This window comes from Bufo gargarizans, unplaced genomic scaffold (genome assembly GCF_014858855.1).
Source record: "Bufo gargarizans isolate SCDJY-AF-19 unplaced genomic scaffold, ASM1485885v1 original_scaffold_1852_pilon, whole genome shotgun sequence".
In the NCBI taxonomy this organism is placed as follows: domain Eukaryota; kingdom Metazoa; phylum Chordata; class Amphibia; order Anura; family Bufonidae; genus Bufo; species Bufo gargarizans.
This window is the reverse complement of record NW_025334544.1, coordinates 206,994-226,832: the sequence shown is the minus strand read 5'-3', so window position 1 is coordinate 226,832 and position 19,839 is coordinate 206,994. Positions and strand designations below refer to the sequence as shown.

Sequence of the window (19,839 nt, the reverse complement as noted above, 5' to 3'; positions counted from 1 at the left end):
AAACCTAAATAATTGTAATTTCAGTCCGTTTTTTCCGGTAACAAAACAAGGGTTAACAACCAAACAAAAGTTAAAATTTATTACCCTGATACTGCAGTTTACAGAAACGCCACATTTGTGGTCGTAAACTGCTGTATCCGTAAAAGGGAGGCCGCAAAAGGAAAGGACCGACATGGTTTCTGGAAGGCCGATTTTGATGGCCTTTTTTATTGACACCATATCCCTTTTGAAGCCCCCCTGATGCCCCCCTAGAGTAAAAACTCCCTAAAATTGACCCCATCTAAGAAACTACACCCCTCAAGGTATTCAAAACTGATTATACAAACTTTATTAACCCTTTAGGTGTTCCTCAACAGTTAATGGCAAATGGAGATGAAATATCAGAATTTCAATTTTTGGTAACTTTGCCTCACAAAAATGTAATATAGAGCAACCAAAAATTATATTTACCCTAAAAATACTCCACCAAAAAATGCCACCTTATCCCGTAGTTTCCAAAATGGGGTCACTTTTAGGGAGTTTCGACTCCAGGGGTGCATCAGGGAGGTTGAAACAGGACACGGTGTAAATAAACGGTCCATAAAAATCAGCCCTCCAAAAACCAAACGGCGCACCTTTCACTCTATGCCCCGCTGTGTGGCCGTACAGTAGTGTACGGCCACATATTGGGTGTTTCTGTAAACGGCAGAGTCAGGGTAATAAAGATACAGTCTTGTTTGGCTGTTAACCCTTGCTTTGTTAGTAGAAAACATGGGTTAAAATGGAAAATAAGGCAAAAAAATGAAATTTTCAAATTTCATCCCCATTTGCCAATAACTCTTGTGCAACACCTAAAGGGTTAACGACGTATGTAAAACCAGTTTTGAATACCTTGAGGGGTGTAGTTTCTTAGATGGGGTCACTTTTAGGGAGTTTCTACTCCAGGGGTGCATCAGGGGGCTTCAAATGGGACATGGTGTAAATAAACCAGTCCATAAAAATCAGCCCTCCAAAAACCATACGGCGCACCTTTCACTCTACGCCCCGCTGTGTGGCCGTACAGTAGTTTGCGGCCACATATTGGGTGTTTCTGTAAACGGAAGAGTCAGGGCAATAAAGATACAGTCTTGTTTGGCTGTTAACCCTTGATTTGTTAGTGGAAAACATGGGTTAAAATGGAAAATAAGGCAAAAAAAGAAATATTCTAATTTCATCCCCATTTGCCAATAACTCTTGTGCAACACCTAAAGGGTTAACGACGTATGTAAAACCAGTTTTGAATACCTTGAGGGGTGTAGTTTCTTAGATAGGGTCATTTTTAGGGAGTTTCTACTCCAGGGGTGCATCAGGGGGCTTCAAATGGGACATGGTGTAAATAAACCAGTCCATAAAAATCAACCTTCCAAAAACCATACAGCGCACCTTTCACTCTACGCCCCGCTGTGTGGCCGTACAGTAGTTTACGGCCACATATTGGGTGTTTCTGTAAACTGCAGAGTCAGGGCAATAAAGATACAGTCTTGTTTGGCTGTTAACCCTTGCTTTGTTAGTGGAAAAAATGGGTAAAAATGAAATATTAGACAGAAAAATGAAATTCTCAAATTTCATCCCCATTTGCCAATAACTCTTGTGCAACACCTAAAGGGTTAACAACATATGTAAAATCACTTTTGAATACCTTGAGGGGTGTAGTTTCTTAGATGGGGTCATTTTTGGGTGGTTTCTATTATGTAAGCCTCGCAAAGCGACTTCAGACCTGAAATGGTCCCTAAAAATTTAGTTTTCAAGATTTGCTCCTAAACTTCTAAGCCTTATAACATCCCCAAAAAATAAAATATCATTCCCAAAATAATTCACACATGAAGTAGACATATGGGGAATGTAAAGTCATCACAATTTTTGGGGGTATTACTATGTATTACAGAAGTAGAGAAACTGAAACTTTGAAATTTGCTACTTTTTCTAAATTTTTGTTAAATTAGGTATTTTTTGGTGGAAAAAAAAATATTTTTTTGACTTAATTTTACTAGTGTCATGAAGTACAATATGTGACGAAAAAACAATGTCAGAACGGCCTGGATAAGTCAAAGCGTTTTAAAGTTATCAGCACTTAAAGTGACACTGGTCAGATTTGCAAAAAATTGCCTGGTCCTAAGGTGTAAAAAGGCTGTGTCCTTAAGGGGTTAAGGATCCGGGATATAACGCATGGAACACGCGGAACTCCAACGACCCAACTGTTTGATTACATGTACTGGTACCTTATGCATGGACGCCGCAGCTGCTGCGCCCCTGTGGAAGGAATGTCCTGTGATCGAGAGAGGATCGACCCCTGAACCTGTTAACTAAACCCGAATGTGCTGAATACCTGCCAGGTATAGTTAACAGTGCTATAGGACAGGTTTAATTGAGAGTGGCAAAAACCCAGACGAAGCCCAATAGGTGAGTGATAGTCCCCCGGCCAGCAGCCGGGTAGGTGTTCATATTTCTGAAACAGGCGCCAAGCTGTCTTGTAAGCCCTCAGGGTATTACTGGCCAAGGAATTGGCCATCAGTCTGTTAGCTATGGTGAGATGAGAGACTAGTCCCAGCGCAGCTGGGCCTGGTGAGGAATTGGCATTGGCAACCGATCTGCCCCTGGACAAACCTGAAAGAAAAAGTGGAAAAAAATTTGTAACTTTTTTTTTAAACGGAGAAGCCATGCATGAGAGACTAATGGCGGAGTCATATGTGTAAACCTAAACGGAGAAGTCGTGCGTGAGAGACTCTATGGCAGAGTCATCTGTGTAAACCTAAAGCGGAGAAGCCATGCGCGATAGACTAATGGCGGAGCTATGCGCGATAGACTCTAATGGCGGAGTCATATGTGTAAAACTAAAACGGAGAAGCCATGCGTGAGACTCAGATGGCGGAGTCATATGTGTAATTAAAACGGAGAAGCCATGCGTGAGACTCTAATGGCGGAGTCATATGTGTAAACCTAAAAGGGAGAAGCCATGCGTGAGAGACTCTAATGGTGGAGTCATATGTGTACACCTAAAACGGAGAAGCCATGCATGAGAGACTCTAATGGCGGAGTCATATGTGTAACCTAAACGGAGAAGCCATGCGTGAGAGCCTCTAACGGCGGAGTCATATGTGTAAACCTAAAACGGAGAAGCCATGCGTGAGAGCCTCTAACGGCGGAGTCATATGTGTAAACCTAAAATGGAGAAGCCATGCGTGAGAGCCTCTAACGGCGGAGTCATATGTGTAAACCTAAAATGGAGAAGCCATGCGTGAGAGACTCTAATGGCAGGAGTCATATGTGTAAACCTAAAACGGAGAAGCCATGTGTGAGAGACTCTAATGGTGGAGTCATATGTGTAAACCTAAAACTGAGAAGCCATGCATGAGAGACTAATGGCGGAGTCATATGTGTAAACCTAAACGGAGAAGTCGTGCGTGAGAGACTCTATGGCAGAGTCATCTGTGTAAACCTAAAGCGGAGAAGCCATGCGCGATAGACTAATGGCGGAGCTATGCGCGATAGACTCTAATGGCGGAGTCATATGTGTAAAACTAAAACGGAGAAGCCATGCGTGAGACTCAGATGGCGGAGTCATATGTGTAATTAAAACGGAGAAGCCATGCGTGAGACTCTAATGGCGGAGTCATATGTGTAAACCTAAAAGGGAGAAGCCATGCGTGAGAGACTCTAATGGTGGAGTCATATGTGTACACCTAAAACGGAGAAGCCATGCATGAGAGACTCTAATGGCGGAGTCATATGTGTAACCTAAACGGAGAAGCCATGCGTGAGAGCCTCTAACGGCGGAGTCATATGTGTAAACCTTAAACGGAGAAGCCATGCGTGAGAGCCTCTAACGGCGGAGTCATATGTGTAAACCTAAAATGGAGAAGCCATGCGTGAGAGCCTCTAACGACGGAGTCATATGTGTAAACCTAAAATGGAGAAGCCATGCGTGAGAGACTCTAATGGCGGAGTCATATGTGTAAACCTAAAACGGAGAAGCCATGTGTGAGAGACTCTAATGGTGGAGTCATATGTGTACACCTAAAACGGAGAAGCCATGCATGAGAGACTCTAATGGCGGAGTCTTATGTGTAAACCTAAAACGGAGAAGCCATGCGTGAGAGCCTCTAACGGCGGAGTCATATGTGTAAACCTAAAACGGAGAAGCCATGTGTGAGAGACTCTAATGGAGGAGTCGTATGTGTAAACCTAAAACGGAGAAGCCATGCATGAGAGACTCTAATGGCAGAGTCATATGTGTAACCTAAATGGAGAAGCCATGCGTGAGAGCCTCTAACGGCGGAGTCATATGTGTAAACCTAAAACGGAGAAGCCACGCGTGAGAGCCTCTAACGGCGGAGTCATATGTGTAAACCTAAAACGGAGAAGCCACGCGTGAAAGACTCTAATGGTGGAGTCATATGTGTACACCTAAAACGGAGAAGCCATGCGTGAAAGACTCTAATTGTGGTTTGAAATCTTTTTTTTTTTTTTTTTTTTTTTTAAACTATAAACCACTTACGCAGCTCCAGTATGGACACAGCTATGAGTACGAGCACGAAGAGCATGGTATAACGCAGGTCACCTGCACGGACTAACTAACATCCTGTGCCTAAATGACCCCCTTGGAACCTTCTGTACGGCCGGCAGCAGGAAGCCAGTCACCGCCTATGATCTGCTCCCCCTGACCGAGCCTGGTACTCCTTCCCCCGATCCCTGCCTACCTAACAGCACGGCGGCCGTGCCAGACTTTATTGAAGATGAGGAGCAGGGAAACGGTGTCCTGCACCTTTACCCCCAGCCGCGTGGGGAGCTCACGGTGCTCCTTGGCAGAGTGCACCAGTGCGGGGGAGCCCCCCCCCTCAGCCAGGGCCGACCCACCGCCGGCTGGACACTCGTACCGCGTAGGGAGCAGCGCCGCTCCCTAGCAATGTGCACCGGATCAGAGGGAGCCCTTCCTTTACCGTGAGCCCCGGCCCCCGCCGGTTTGAATCGTGTGCCGCGTGGGGAGCCCCTGGCATTATGCGCCGGCGCGGGAGTGCCCCCACCTAGGGGCTGGTTATTGTGACTGGAACCCGCTGGGAGACTGAGGCCTGACCGGACCTACCTGTGACCGTGAAGGCTGACCCCCCAGGCCGTGGCTGACCCGCGTGCGTAGACGTGACGCAACTACCTGTAGATGCCCATCCAGTGCCTGTAGTCAACGGGAGTGCAACAGAGTCTGTGGATGTGACCGACTGGCCCCTGTAGTCGTGAGGGGACCCTACCTCGGGAGTAGCGGTAACGGACCATCGCCTGTAGACGTGGTAGTATTACCTCACGAGTCTGTTGACATGAGACTAATGCCTGCAGTCGTGGCAGGGCTTTATAACGAGTCTGTAGTTGTGACAGACTAATGCCTGCAGTCGTGGCAGGGCTTTATAACGAGTCTGTAGTCGTGACAGACTAATGCCTGCAGTCGTGGCAGGGCTTTATAACGAGTCTGTAGTCGTAACGGATTTGTGCCTGCAGTCGTGGCAGGGCTTTAGAGCGGGTCTGTAGTCGTGACAGACTGATGCCTGCAGTCGTGGCAGGGCTTTATAACGGGTCTGTAGTCGTGACAGACTGATGCCTGCAGTCATGGCAGGACTTTATAACGAGTCTGTAGTCGTGACAGACTGATGCGTGCAGTCGTGGCAGGGCTTTATAACTGGTCTGTAGTGGTGACAGACTGTTGCCTGCAGTCGTGGCAGGGCTTTAGAGCGGGTCTGTAGTCGTGACAGACTGATGCCTGCAGTCGTGGCAGGGCTTTATAAGGAGTCTGTAGTCGTGACAGACCTGGCAAAGCAACATTCCTATCTATACCATTTATTTATTTTTTACTTCTTTCCCACCCACCAAAGGCCACGACTGTAGGCGCCACCCTGTAAGAGATGCGCCAGAGGCCTGGCCATAATAGTCCACGATCCCCCGTCCCCCAAGCCTATGCAGGAGAAAAGGAGGGGGTTGGCCCACGCCTGCACCACCCCTGACTCACCTGGTGGCCATGACAGCCACAAACCCCACAGTATCGTAAGTTAGCCAACCACCTGTGGACCTGAATAAACAAGGACAGACATGTGAGTGAGCGCACGGTGGCTGGGTGACCCTTCACTCCTGCCACCGTTCCTTTGCTGTCCACCGGATTATTGCGACTGCGCCCGAACCAACCCCCTGACTCGCCGTATGGGCTTGCGGGCGGCCCGGCTGCGTGCGCAAAGTGACGTGGCCAGCCCCCCTCTTTGGAGCCCTCTTTATATTTGATCCTTAAAACATATCCCAAATATATAATATTATTTTTTTTTGTTTTGTTTTTTGTCCTGCCTTAGTACCTAGCCACTGTGCCTGAGCAAGGAGCCCTGTACCTGGACTGCAGTACCAGTATGGGCCTGTAGGTGTCGCCCTCTATCAAGCCAAGGCCTGCTGGAGCGCAGCAAGCCAGTGAGCTGCGCTGAGGAGCCGACGGCCGGCGTGACCGCTGCTCTGGGTATGTGAAGGACATGTGACCCGTCGCTGCTGAGCCACAGATGAGGGGTGCCCGCCTGGGGGACGCTGCACGTGGGAGCGGGGGTGCTTGGCGCGGGGCCTGGATCGGGGTGCCTGTTTCGGGGTGCCTGTATTGGGGTGCCTGGAGCGGGGTGCCGGAAGCGATCGGGAGTGCGGGCAGCCGCCAGCGCGGCTGGGGGCCGGCGGCACGCTCGGCAGCCCCCCATGTTATACATAGCGAGACGGGTGTGCAGCCACCCTGCCTACCTAATCACCGAAGCGACGAGCCCGACGCAGCCGACCACCCGATTCTCCAGTGACGCACGCACTTCTCTGGCACCAACCCACGAGCCTATTCGAAAGCATTCGAACCGACAAGTGGGGGCAGGAGAGCCAGGTTTAAATAATTAAAGCCCCGCCTCCCCTCACACAAACACGGCACTCTTTAATTGCCTACCACTTATATGCCCTACATGATCTTGGGAAAGCAGTGTCAACCACTGAAGGCACTGCCTTTAGTGGTTATCTCACCAGCATCTGTTACCCATAACTAAGATGATGGAAATTAATATATAAAAATGGTCTATTATTTCTTTATGTAAGGCCTCATGCACACTACCGGTTTTTTTTAAGGTCCGCAAAAACGGGGTCCGTTGGTCCGTGATCCGTGACCGTATTTTCGTCCCTGGGTCTTCCTTGATTTTTGGAGGATCCACGGACATTAAAAATGAAAAAAAAAATCTAAGTCAAGTTTGCCATTGAAATGATATGAAAAAACGGACACGGATCACGGACACGGATCACGGACGCGGATGACAATCTTGTGTGCATCCGTGTTTTTTCACGGACCCATTGACTTGAATGGGTCCGTGAATCGTTGGCAGTGAAAAAAATAGGACAGGTCATATTTTTTTCACGGCCAGGAAAAACGGATCACGGATGCGGCTGCCAAACGGTGCATTTTCCGATTTTTCCACGGACCCATTGAAAGTCAATGGGTCCGCGAAAAAAAACTGAAAACGGCACAACGCCCACGGATGCACACAACGGTCGTGTGCATGAGTCCTTAGAGGAATATTCACTTCCAGGCGAATTTTGTGACAAATGATCTTTCTGTATACTGTAAGCTAATGACAATTTGCTGCCATCCTAGAGACCTGGACTTGGAGACCATGATTTCCATGACTGCACTCTTTCTTTCAATCGTGTCCAAAATAAAGACTGTGCACACCAGTAGTGGTCAACTGACCATATGCTGGATACCTCAGAAGCAGCCCTCAACTCACGTAATTCATAGAATGGACGTTACTTCCAGTGTTTAATGCACTGCAAGAGAGAGGTGGCTACACAAATGCTGCTGAGCTCAGTTCCAGTATGGACTATGGGATAAACTGAAACAGCGGAGCACGTTCAGCATTTATTATAAGAAAGAGTGACTGAGAGTCTCTGCTGCAAAGAGGTTACACAGTATCCCAGGTCTTGGGATCCCATCTGTCAGACTTAAACAGATCAATCTTTTTATGACTGATTTTAGTAATCCTATTGATACAGAATAGTACCGATGATGCCCCCAGAAAAAGAGTGGCGCTTGATAATTAAAAATGTCACCATCTTGACAGTAATATGTGGTGTGAGGGAATTAATCATGCTAACATGGATTTAAAGGGATTTTCCACTTTTTTTGTATTGATGACTTATCCTCAGACTAGGTCATCAATATGAGACCACCGAGGCTCCAACTCCCAGTGCCCCTGCCGGTCAGCTATTTGAAGAGAATGGGGCACTGCCCTCCCTTTACAGTTTACCTGCTCGCCATCACAACTGCAGTTGTAATTACAATTAAGTCGTCCCATTCACTTCAATGGGATGGCTCCTTCGTGTTCCAGTATATAGGTTGGAGCCATCCCATTGAAGTGAATAGTACGACTGAGATGTAATTACACTGCTCACAGCTGCAACTGAGATGGTGAGCAGGTAAACAGTGAAGAGAAGACAGCACTCATACGAGCGCTGCATTCTCTTCAAACAGCTGAACGGGGGGAAAGGGGGGGTGCCAGGATTCGGACCCCCGTCAATCTGATATTGATGACCTATCTTGAGGAGAGGTTATCAATATAAAAAAGGGGACAACCCCTTTGATTCATACACTCAGCCTTCCTATTGTTAGGAGTTAATAGAAGGTGAATTCATAATATACTGGATATTATATAGAGTAATAAGTACCAAATGTTAAAATATGTGTAATATACTACTAATTATATGACAGCTTGAAATGCTCTATGAAATACAATTCTGGGTCAGACAGCCGCAGAAAACCCACCAGTGGCCGCATCCTATTTGTCTTCCATTCATTTCAATGGGAGGCAGTGCTGAGGATCGCAGAGCAGTGGCGAGAAGGTACATGTCCACCAAAATTCCGCTATAAAAACTGCCGTGTCAACGACCCCTAAGGTGTCTCCGGACAGAGGTCAAGGTTCAGAGGAGAAAATTAGGGACAGATAACAGCAATCAGGAGAACTGCGAAAGAACAGGCCCCCATTTTCTGTCTGACTTGTGTTAATGGCAATATAGATAAGAAAAAGGCAGTCATTGAAATTATAGAAAATAAAAGTATAGGAGAATAGGGGGACATATTGTAATAATCATCCTCTAGGGAGGAAAGACTGAATTACAATAATATATGATACACCAGGATATCATTAAAGGGGTTCTGCACTTTGTTATAACTGATGATCTATCCTCTGGATAGATCATCAGTTTCTGATCGGCGGGGGTCCGACACCTGGGACCCCCCGACGATCAGCTGTTTGAGAAGGCAGCGGCGCTCCAGTAGCGTTGCGGCCTTCTCACTGTTTACAGCCGGCCCACTGACGTCACGGCTAGTATCAACTAGCGTGGGCGGGGCTAAGCTCAATTCAAGTGAACAGAGCTTAGCCCCGCCCACGCTAGTTGATACTAGTCGTGACGTCAGTGGGCCGGCGGTAAACATTGAGAAGGCTGCATCGCTACTGGATCGCTTCTGCCTTCTCAAACAGCTGATCGGCAGGGGTGCGGTGTCGGACCCACGCCGATCAGAAGCTGATGATCTATCCAGATTTTTTGATATTTTGAACTGCTCTTAAACAAGAAATATCTTCAAAACCTCCACTCATGGACTATTGTTCAATATGACTTTGTACGTGTAATGATATACCTCACTTTTAACCCCCATCCTCTTACAAACAACCATGGCAGCAGAACAGGACACTGACTGTGGCTTTCCAATCACTGCTTTGAAGATGGGGGTACTCGTCATATACCACCTTTTTGACTTTCCAGAAAACAAGTCATGTTGTACAATAGAGAGATGGAAGATTGAACAACTAAAGGCCACATGGTCAACATTCATAGCCTGCAGCCCCTGGGCTGCCAGTTGGCCAATACTGTCCTATAATGTATTATTGTGAGTTTGGGTAATCACCTCTATTACCTGCTTTTCTGAATGTTCTGGGCTTATTCCTTTTTGTTAGTGATGTCCTCCTAATTGAAGCATGTCTGTTCTTTCTCGTTGAGTAGATGTCTGTTCTGGAGCACTACTTCTTCTGTCTTTGGATCTTCTGCTCTTGGATACACTTATTTCAGTCTTCTCCTCTACATGCTTAGGTCCACTGATGCTGACAACAGTATCTTTGACCTCAGATTTAGGCAATCCCTCTAATTCTGGTCCATTTTGCGAGATCCCATGTGTCTCAAAAAGTTGTCTGCTGAGACCATTTTTAACTTTTGTTTCCATCTGGTTGTCTGTATCTTTGTCAAAAGAAACGGGATCACTGGAGATGTTTGCGTCATCCTGGGAACCTTGAATACTGGATTTCTTTCCAATGTGAGTAACCCTAAATCTGAAAAGATCACAAACACACTACTAAAATATTTGAACACTGAATTCTCATACAATATACAGAAATATAATATAACTACTGTGTCAATGATTATACCTATGGTTAAAGAGACCTGGGCTTTAAGAAACTGCCCACCAAAATGTATTTTTGGAATATTCTGGTGAATACTGCTTACTGAAGTGCTCTGGCTGCTGCGATCCAGAGTTATGTCTGACAGTTGGATGTGCTATGTCGGGCTTTAGCAGACCATTTACTTTCAGAAGCAGAAATGTGCTTTGCAGAGCTATTACCTGTACTTTCTCCTCTCTGCTAAAAACCTTGCATACAGTGATACAGGGTCTACATTTTTTTAGTCCTACTAGGGGACTTGATCATGTGATCTCTTGATCGCTTCTATAATACATTGCAATACTTCTGTATTGCAATGTATAATGAATGTTATTGTAATGCTGATATACCTTCTATAACACCCTGCTTCACTGCAGCAAAGTCTCAGCTGTGCCCGCCATCCCAGTGCTTTACATGTACAGAGGTTTGTGCAAACCCCTTGCTAGCAGTGATGCATATATACAGTAAATAGCACATGTTGTCAGCAGGTAATGAAAATTAAAGGGGTTGCTCATGCTATAGATATTGCTGACCTATCCCCAATGTCAGATTGGCAAGGGTGCAAGTATTTGGATCAGCTATTTTAAGAGACCGCACCAATTGTACACTGTGTCCTCTTCAATATTTACCTGCACAAATGACTTTATAGTGGTGGTGCAGTGTAATTACAGCTACCTCTCCCATTCACTTGAATGAGATTAACAGCTGTAAGTACACTGCAGCAGAACTACAAAGTAGATGGTGTGCAGATAAACAGCTGATCAGCTGGGGTGCTGGGACCTGGACCTTCACAAATTTGATATTAATGACTTATCCTGAGGACAGGTCATCAATATCTGTAGCCCAGACAACCCCTTTAATGTCCATGTCTGTGCCATTCACAGTGGGTGAAGTTGAAGGTGATTTGTGCTAGGTCATGAAAATACATTGCTTTACTTTTGTAAGCAGATAATACCTTCCAACAGAGAATACTGTGACCTCTCCTGGATGTAACTTTCCTTTGCTATCCTTTGACCGCCCCATACGATGTAGTAGGCTTCTCTTCTTGCGGGTACAATGGATACAGGGGGCTTGTGTTGATCCAAGGTGCACCGTGTGGTGGTGAGGAGGTCCTGTATCCCGGCTTTCACGGTGTGGGCATAAACTGGTAAAAAGTAGATGACAGAATGGACTCAGTGCTATCAGTTCTCAAGCATTGATTCAGTTTTTAATCTTACTCTAAACTTCAAGAAAACACTATGGCTGGAAACTACAAAATCCCAAGGCAAAATTATTTCAACCTTGCAGACTAGAGATGAGCGAATTTCATATTTTGAAATTCGTTCACACTTTGTTTGTCGGTATAAGGTGAATTGTATTATGGATTTTGTTACCACGGACCATAACGCAATTCTACGATGGAATGCCTTTAGATGCATTCCGTTATTCATTCTGTCATAATAGATGACTATGGGCTGAAAAACGGATCCGTCCCGTTTCCGTTATGCAGGGGAGTCCTCTCCTGCATAACGGAAATGGGACAGATCCGTTATGCAGCCCATAGACTGCTATTATGACAGAATGAATAACGGAATGCCTCTAAAGGCATTCCATCATAGAATTGCGTTATGGTCCGTGGTAACGGAATACATAATGCAATTCACCTTTTACCAACAAACGAAGTGTGAACAAATTTAAAAATATGAAATTCGCTCATCTCTATTGCAGACTTATGTGTTCTTTTTGAATAACAGTTATGATGAAAATGTCATTCATTTTTTGGATGTGGAATTACAGCACGTAGAGGGAGGATTTGAGACCACACTATTCACAAAGACCACAGATCGAAATAACCTGCTGCTTTATTCCAGCCACCACGCCCCTCACGTTTTTTTCTAGAATCCCTAGGAGCTTGTTTACACGGGCCAGAAGAATAGCTAGCACAGATAAAGAATACGAAAAAAAATTGCTTGTTGATGGTTAATAAATTCATGCAGAGGGGTAATAATAAGGGCTCATGCACACGAACGTATTTTCTTTCTGTGTCCGTTCCGTTTTTTTTGCAGACCGTATGCAGAACCATTCACTTCAAAGGGTCCGCAAAAAAAACTGAAGTTACTCCGTGTGCATGCCGTTTCCGTATGTCTGTATTTCTGTTCCGCAAAAACGTATTACGGACAAGGATAGTACTGTTCTATTAGGGGCCAGCTGTTCTGTTCCAGAAAATTCGGACTGCACACGGACGTCATCCGTATTTTTTGCGGACTGGAAAATACATACAGTTGTGTGCATGAGCCCTAAGAAAAAGGTGACTGAAATTGGAATAGACATTGGTAAAAAAACAAGACACGACATCAGACATGTTAAAAAGAGGGATAAGCAAAAGAAACAATTTGTGACATTCTAAACTAATAAAAAGGTCATTCTGAAATATTGGGTAGTGCTCAGACATGATCAAAAATGTGGGAGAATGTTTATTGATAACCCCCTTTTTGCCTACAAAAAAGCTGCCTCTCTGAATAACATGCTGTTTAGAAGTGACATACACCCTAAAAACATGGAAAGACAGAGTTTCCTTGCAACCCAAAGGAGGGTTACTTTCCCTGCCTGTGGGAATTGTAGGGCTATAATTAAGGCCTCATGCACACGACAGTATTGCTTTTTCAGTGTTTTGCGGTCCGTTTTTTACGGATCCGTTGTTCCGTTTTTTGTTTCCGTTGTGTTTCCGTTTCCTTTCCGTTTTTCCGTTCCGTTTTTCCGTATGCCATATACAGTATACAGTAATTACATAGAAAAAATTGGGCTGGGCATAACATTTTCAATAGATGGTTCAGGAAAAAACGGAACGGAAACGGAAGACATACGGATGCATTTCCGTATGTGTTCCGTTTTTTTTGCGGACCCATTGACTTGAATGGAGCCAAGCACCGTGATTTGCGGACAAGTATAGGACATGTTCTATCTTTTCACGGCACGGAAATACTGAAATACTGAAACGGAATGCACACTGAGACACTTCAGTATTTTTTGCTGAACCATTGAAATGAATGGTTCAGTATATGTTCCGTATACTGAGCTCAAAAAACGTCCAGTATACTGAACGCAAAATACTGTCGTGTGCATGAGCCCTAAAGGTGACACTGTAGTGCACCCCACACAGGGAGACAGGATACAAATTAAGGATTTTGCAACGTGCAAGACACATAACGTCAAATACTGCTTCAAATGCCCATGTGGTAAGATTTAGGCTACTTTCACACCTGCGTTCGATCGGATCCGTTCTGAACGGATCCGCTCATATTAATGCAGACGGTGGCTCCGTTCAGAACGGATCCGTCTGCATTATAACTCAGAAAAATTTTCTAAGTGTGAAAGTAGCCTGAGCGGATCCGTTCAGACTTTACATTGAAAGTCAATGGGGGACGGATCCGTTTGAAGATTGAGCCATATGGTGTCATCTTCAAGCGGATCCGTCCCCATTGACTTCCATTATAAGTCGGAACGGATCCGCTCGCCTCCGCACGGGCAGGCGGACACCCGAACACTGCTTGCAGCGTTCAGGTGTCCGCTCACTGAGCGGAGTGGAGGCTGAGCGCTGGCAGGCGGATGCATTCTCAGTGGATCCGCCTCCACTGAGAATGCATTAGGGCCAGACGGCTGCGTTCAGGGCCGCTTGTGAGCCCCTTCAAACGGAGCTCACGAGCGGACACCTGAACGCAGGTGTGAAAGGAGCCTTATGTTGGGCAAACGTCTCGGGCTATAAGGATCAGAATCAATGAGCATAAGTCCAGCATTAGGAAGGAACTGAGAAAGGAGAGTAAGATGGATACAGTGGAGGTGAAAAACACAAAGTACTGTATATACTGGCGTATAAGACTACTTTTGAGCCCTAGAAAATATTTTCTAGAGTGGGGGGTCGTCTTATACGCCGGGTATGGCGGGCGCTGCAGTGCCGGGACGCCCGAATTATCAACAGAGAGAGCCCGGGCTATTGCCTTGTATCCCCAGCAGCTGAGAGCTGCGATGTAACCCACGGCATATGCCCCCCCTGCGCTGTACCTTGTATACCGCCCCCTGCTCTGTACCTTGTATGCCTCCCCCCTGCTTTGTACCTTGTATGCTCCTTGTACCGCCATCCTCCCGGCCGCTCGCATCTCGCTCCTACGCATGTGCGAGATTTCATGCGGCGAGCGTGGATACACGGGATCCTCACGGCCGCTCGCATCTCGCTCCTGCGCATGTGCGAGATCTCCGTGCGGCGTATCTAAGTGCGGCGCAGATGTGCATATGTGAATGTGAATATGAAGAATAACATAACAAAAACATGTTCAGGGTATAGGTGGCACATGTTTAGGGTCTGGGAGGCAGGGAGGGAGGACAAGGAAGGTGGTGGGATGCAGGGATGGTGGTGATACCATGGGATGGCGGTGGTACCTAGGGATGGTGGTGGGATGCAGGGATGGCAGTGGTATCTAGGAATGGTGGTGGGATGCAGGGATGGTGGTGGGATGCAGGGATGGCAGTGGTACCCAGTGATGGTGGTGGGATTCAGGGATGGCAGAGGTACCCAGGGATGGTGGTGGGATGCAGTAATGTACTGCTGTGTGTTGAAAAAGGGGTAGTCTTATACGGCGAGTATATCCCAAACTCTATATTTTCAGTATAAAAGTTGGGGGTCGTCTTATACGCCCAGTCATCTTATACGCCGGCATATACGGTAAATCTACGGTTGCACTACATTGTTATGTTTGGGCCCATCAGGTGTCAGATCTCAGGTCGCAAGATATGGAGGTAGTAAAAGGTGGATACAATGAGGAGGAAACAGTAGAAGATTGTTACAAAGGGAGACCTTTTGGATAGTGAAACTGCAGTTTTTAATACCTAAAGGGTTAAATGAAATTTGTAGCTTTAGTACATTTATATGATTGATCACTTTCATGTTTTAGGGTTATTAAGGACTATGTATTTTGTATAAGGCCTCTTGCACACGACCGTGGTTTGGTTCAGCATCCAAGACGCATTTTTTGCGGCTCGGGTGCGGACCCATTCACTTTAATGGGGCCGCAAAAGATTCGGGCAGCACTCTGTGTGCTGTCCGCATCCGTTGCTCCGTTCCATGGCTCCGCAAATTGGTAGATCATGTCCTATTCTTGGCGTTTTGCGGACAAGAATAGGCATTTCTATAATGGGCCGTCTGTTCCGTTCCGCAAAATGCGGAAGGCACACAGGCGACATCTGTGTTTTGCGGATCCGCAATTTGCAAAACACAGCATGTTCGTGTGCAAGAGGCCTAAAGGATATGGTTTGTATATATGTATCAGCTGTTGGTGCTATAAATACCCCACCTCTACCTGTAAGCATGAGTAAGGGGGCATGTTCTCCCGAAACATTGCGTGGCGAGGAGGAGGTGTGAACGATATCTGTCTCAGCTTCCCTCATGATGTACGATTTTATATTGGAATAAATAAAATAAATAAAAAGAAACATAAGGTTTTGTGCCATCAACCTGTTAGTATGACTTCTATTACTCACTCACATACAAGATTGGCACAATGAGATAAAGAGAACTTACAAGTCTGCATGTTTGAAAGACGGTCAGTGCTGGGTTAGGCCTCTTGCACACGACCGTGTTTTCCCCCTGGCCTTATCGTGGCCCGCATACGGCGGATCTGCAATACACGGGAGATCGGCTGTGTGCATTCCGCATCACAGGTGCGGACCCATTCACTTGAATGGGTCCGCAAAACCGGAGATGCGTTGCGGAAGCACGGATCGTAACCCCGCGGAAGCACTACGGAGGGCTTTTGTGGGGTTCTGTTCCATGCTTCCGTTCCGCAAAAAGATAGAACTTGTCTTATCTTTTTGCAGAACGGGCGGATTGCAGACCACTTAAAGTGAATGGGGTCGCGATCCGCATGCGGCTGATGCACGGTCGGTGCCCGTGCATTGCGGACCGCAATTTGTGGACACGTTCATGCTCAAGAGGCTTTAAGCAGAGCTCCTGGTGTGGACTTGTAATTGCCACAGGTGACTGAAGTGCTTCATATTATACAAAATTCCCTATAGCCCCTTCTAGAAATTCTCCCGCTCCCCCTTAAGGGTGTATTAGACAGCCTGATTTAAAAGGCGATTGTCGGGATGGAAGCGTTCTTGCTTGCAGAGGAGACCTCTGTCGTTATACCACCATCCCTATACTGAATCAATGTTTGCCAACAGCAGATTGCGATTAGGCAACACGATCTGCCGCCTGCAAACAATGATTTTTTTACATGTCAAAAGATTTGGATTGCCCAATGTACGAGCGGCAGCGAACTCTTGTTAGCGATCATCTACAGGTGTAATACACCCTTTAATAACCTCATAAATAACATTCTATCTGAAAATACTGTAAGGCAATTGGCTGCAGAAGAGGCTCATCCCCACTATTTTTCTGTAATACAGAGCAGGAACTGTACGCCTTGCCCTTCAGCTGAGCCCTGCCCAAAGGATGGGATTAGGAGCAAATTAACCCCTATTTTCTCTGTGAGACAATGTTTCAGGACCATGAAAATTCTGTAGACTAATAAATCACAGAAAAAAGATTTAACATTATTTTCTAATGTCTTGGGCTCCTTCACAATACAGTACATTAAAATAGACATTGAGGAAGTGTAAAGGGGAAGGTGGACTGGTTGCTTAGGCAATATTCGGAGGAATAGCTTCACATGCATGGGAGTTTTGGGGGTGAGATTTCAGTGTCCAAATGCTGTCTTAGCAACTGGCCTTCCAGTGTCTCCAGGCATCAGTTCCAAGTTCTTAGGTCCTAGGATTGTCAGCAAGGACAAAATAGCATGGTCTCTGCTTCCCCTCAAGTCAATCACATTCTTTATAAACAATGTGTTTGGAGAGAGGAGTCCTGCACAAGTCCTTGTCACCTCATACTGAACGGTACAGGACAAATCAGGACTGTATTCTTACTTCAATGGCCCAAATAAAAATTGCCAAAAGAAAAAATTATTCTCAAAAAAGCATCTCTCCTTGACATTCACTGCAAGATCGTGTGTTTTAACAGTCAGACGTCAATTTTGATCATAGTATTTGTCTCAAAGCTCCACAGTGTACCAAAGACCATGACTTGGATACCATTCTTAACAATAGAGCGTCGTACTGGGAAAATCAAACATTAGGAAGAATCTCCTGTTGTGCTTGCAGCAACTGAAATAATACTGGCTTTCTATGAACCACGCTGTAAACCTTTGTAGGTAACATTTTTTTATGTTCTTTTTATAGTGTTGGCTTTTATGAAAGTCTTCAATAAAAAAAATAAAGAAAATAGGTCCAAAGTACGGTATTTTTTTAAATACTTCACATTGTGAAGCTGCAACTGATGATGTCTTAAAGGGAAAGGTTAAAGGTATGAAGATGGCAATGCACAGACTACTTATCGGACCATGAGCAGGTGCAGTATCCCAGAAAGGTTACTGCAAAGGGTTAATTGCTGTGATGTGACATTATTTAGTTACGTGATGTGACTTGTTGTGTTTATGTACTTAATAGCACTGTATGAACAATCAATGGTTAACACCTTGGCTCACTGTGTTTGGTTGCCGGAAGATGGACATGGGTCCATCCCCTGGTAGGTTAGAGTCAGTGCAGTTGAGTTCTAGCTGAGTTACATGTGCAAGTTCCTTAGAGCTGGGGCCAAGTTCAGAGAATCCCCATCTCTGAGACATCTACAGCCAAGGAAGCAACTTAACCATCTGCATGCTCCAGTGAGAAAACAGACCATCCACTGGAGTCAGACAGCAGGGTATTGTGTACTTTTATGGCTGAGAGACTTTGCTGCTGTGAAAGGGAACATTGCAAACACACCTTTCCACTATTGGAGATGGTTTGGCCAACCATATCCTATATCTGCACCCCTAAGCCCGTGAAATGCAGAAATATTTAACAAGAGCCTCATTCCATGCTTATGGTTCTACAGAGAGACTTTAGAGAGACACAGAGAGGAGTACTACAATCTCTATTATTGTCACTGGCCATACGTTGCTACTGGGGAAGGATTGCACAGTTATATGCTTTAGAACTGTGCTTTGTTACTAGTTTATAGATTGCTATTTATGTATTGCTATCAACTAGCTCGTTTACTGACTCCACCTTCCGACGGCCGTTACACCAGCTCTCCTGCCTTGCACCTGGACAAGAATCTAGGACACCCCAACTACCACCAGGCAGGAGCCTCAACTCCAGGGATTGCCCCAGGGGAATGTCCCATCCTCTCACTACTTGACCCCTAGGGAGAGCCAGAGGGGGAGATAGCCATTGTGACCTGCGAGTACCAGAACCACCTTGTGGGCCATAACTACCATTCTTATTCTCATCCATGCACTCCTCGGTGGGTCTCTGTATATGGAAGTAATTCAAACTGTGAAGAGGTCCAATGCCAATGTAGAAAGAATAAAACTTAGCTTTTACCATGTGGATGAAATCTGAAGCAAACCATATGGTACTTCTTTTGTCCACTACTGTGTTTATGTTTCTGTGTATATACAGTTATGTTAATGCTTATATTTATATTTTTTTGTAGTTTTTTTGCAAATAATTGTAGCAACTTGGCATCGGACACACTATTGGTTTACATCAAAACTTATGATACATGCATCCACATGGCCTCTAAACAGCAACCTCTGCATTGTTCGACACTTGTATTTAACCATTTTAGTCGCCCTCCATTATCAGCTGTAAGTAAAGGCCGATTTATACAGTAGCGCACATTTGTCAGGCAGATTATTGAGAATGAACGTTACTATGAATGCTCGTTCCTGATAATAGACCTGTGTAAATGTGCTGTCGATCACCTGTTGAATGAGCAAAATGCTGGTTCAATGGCTAAAATGATCTTCCATGCATCACATTAAATCATCGTTTCTGGAATCGTTTTGGCAGATCGTGCTGTATAGACAGTGATCTACTGCCCAGATGCTATGAATTTGTATGAGGACAAGAAATGGTAGAAGCTATCACACGTTCCTATAAAGTGGAGATGATTGCTGCATGTAAAAGCGAGCAGGCAATTATTGGGAAGGATCTGTCCCTTTGACTGGCCCTTGTCATTACCTGCTGAAGTAAGACATCACCAATACTAAGTTTTATGATAAGCCATCAGTGTTATTTCCTGTGTAAAATCCCTTTATTAACATAATTTATCATGTAACAAACAAAAGATAATAAAACTTCCCCTGGAATCCCTTTAATAGTTTCATAACATCCTCCTTAAACCTGTTTTTAAATCTAAATCCATCTACATTAATTGACCATTATTATCTAATTGAAGCCATAGAGAAAATGACATGTAATAGAAAACAGGATGTTTCTCCTTTTCCGTCAGCTTAGACAAGTC

General features: G+C 45.3%; 1 protein-coding gene across 2 annotated transcripts in view; it reads right to left on the bottom strand.

The window, feature by feature from the left end:
- RELL2 (RELT like 2) overlaps window positions 1–19,839 on the bottom strand; it is a 98,753-nt gene that overhangs the window by 19,264 nt on the left and 59,650 nt on the right. For both annotated transcript variants that reach the window (XM_044274590.1, XM_044274591.1), the window contains exons 5-6: window positions 11,437–11,625; window positions 9,965–10,373 (exon numbers count right to left, since the gene is read on the bottom strand). In XM_044274590.1, coding sequence (XP_044130525.1) covers window positions 10,001–10,373; window positions 11,437–11,625 — 562 coding nt within the window. In that variant the 3' untranslated portion in view covers window positions 9,965–10,000. The remainder of the gene's footprint in view (window positions 1–9,964; window positions 10,374–11,436; window positions 11,626–19,839) is intronic.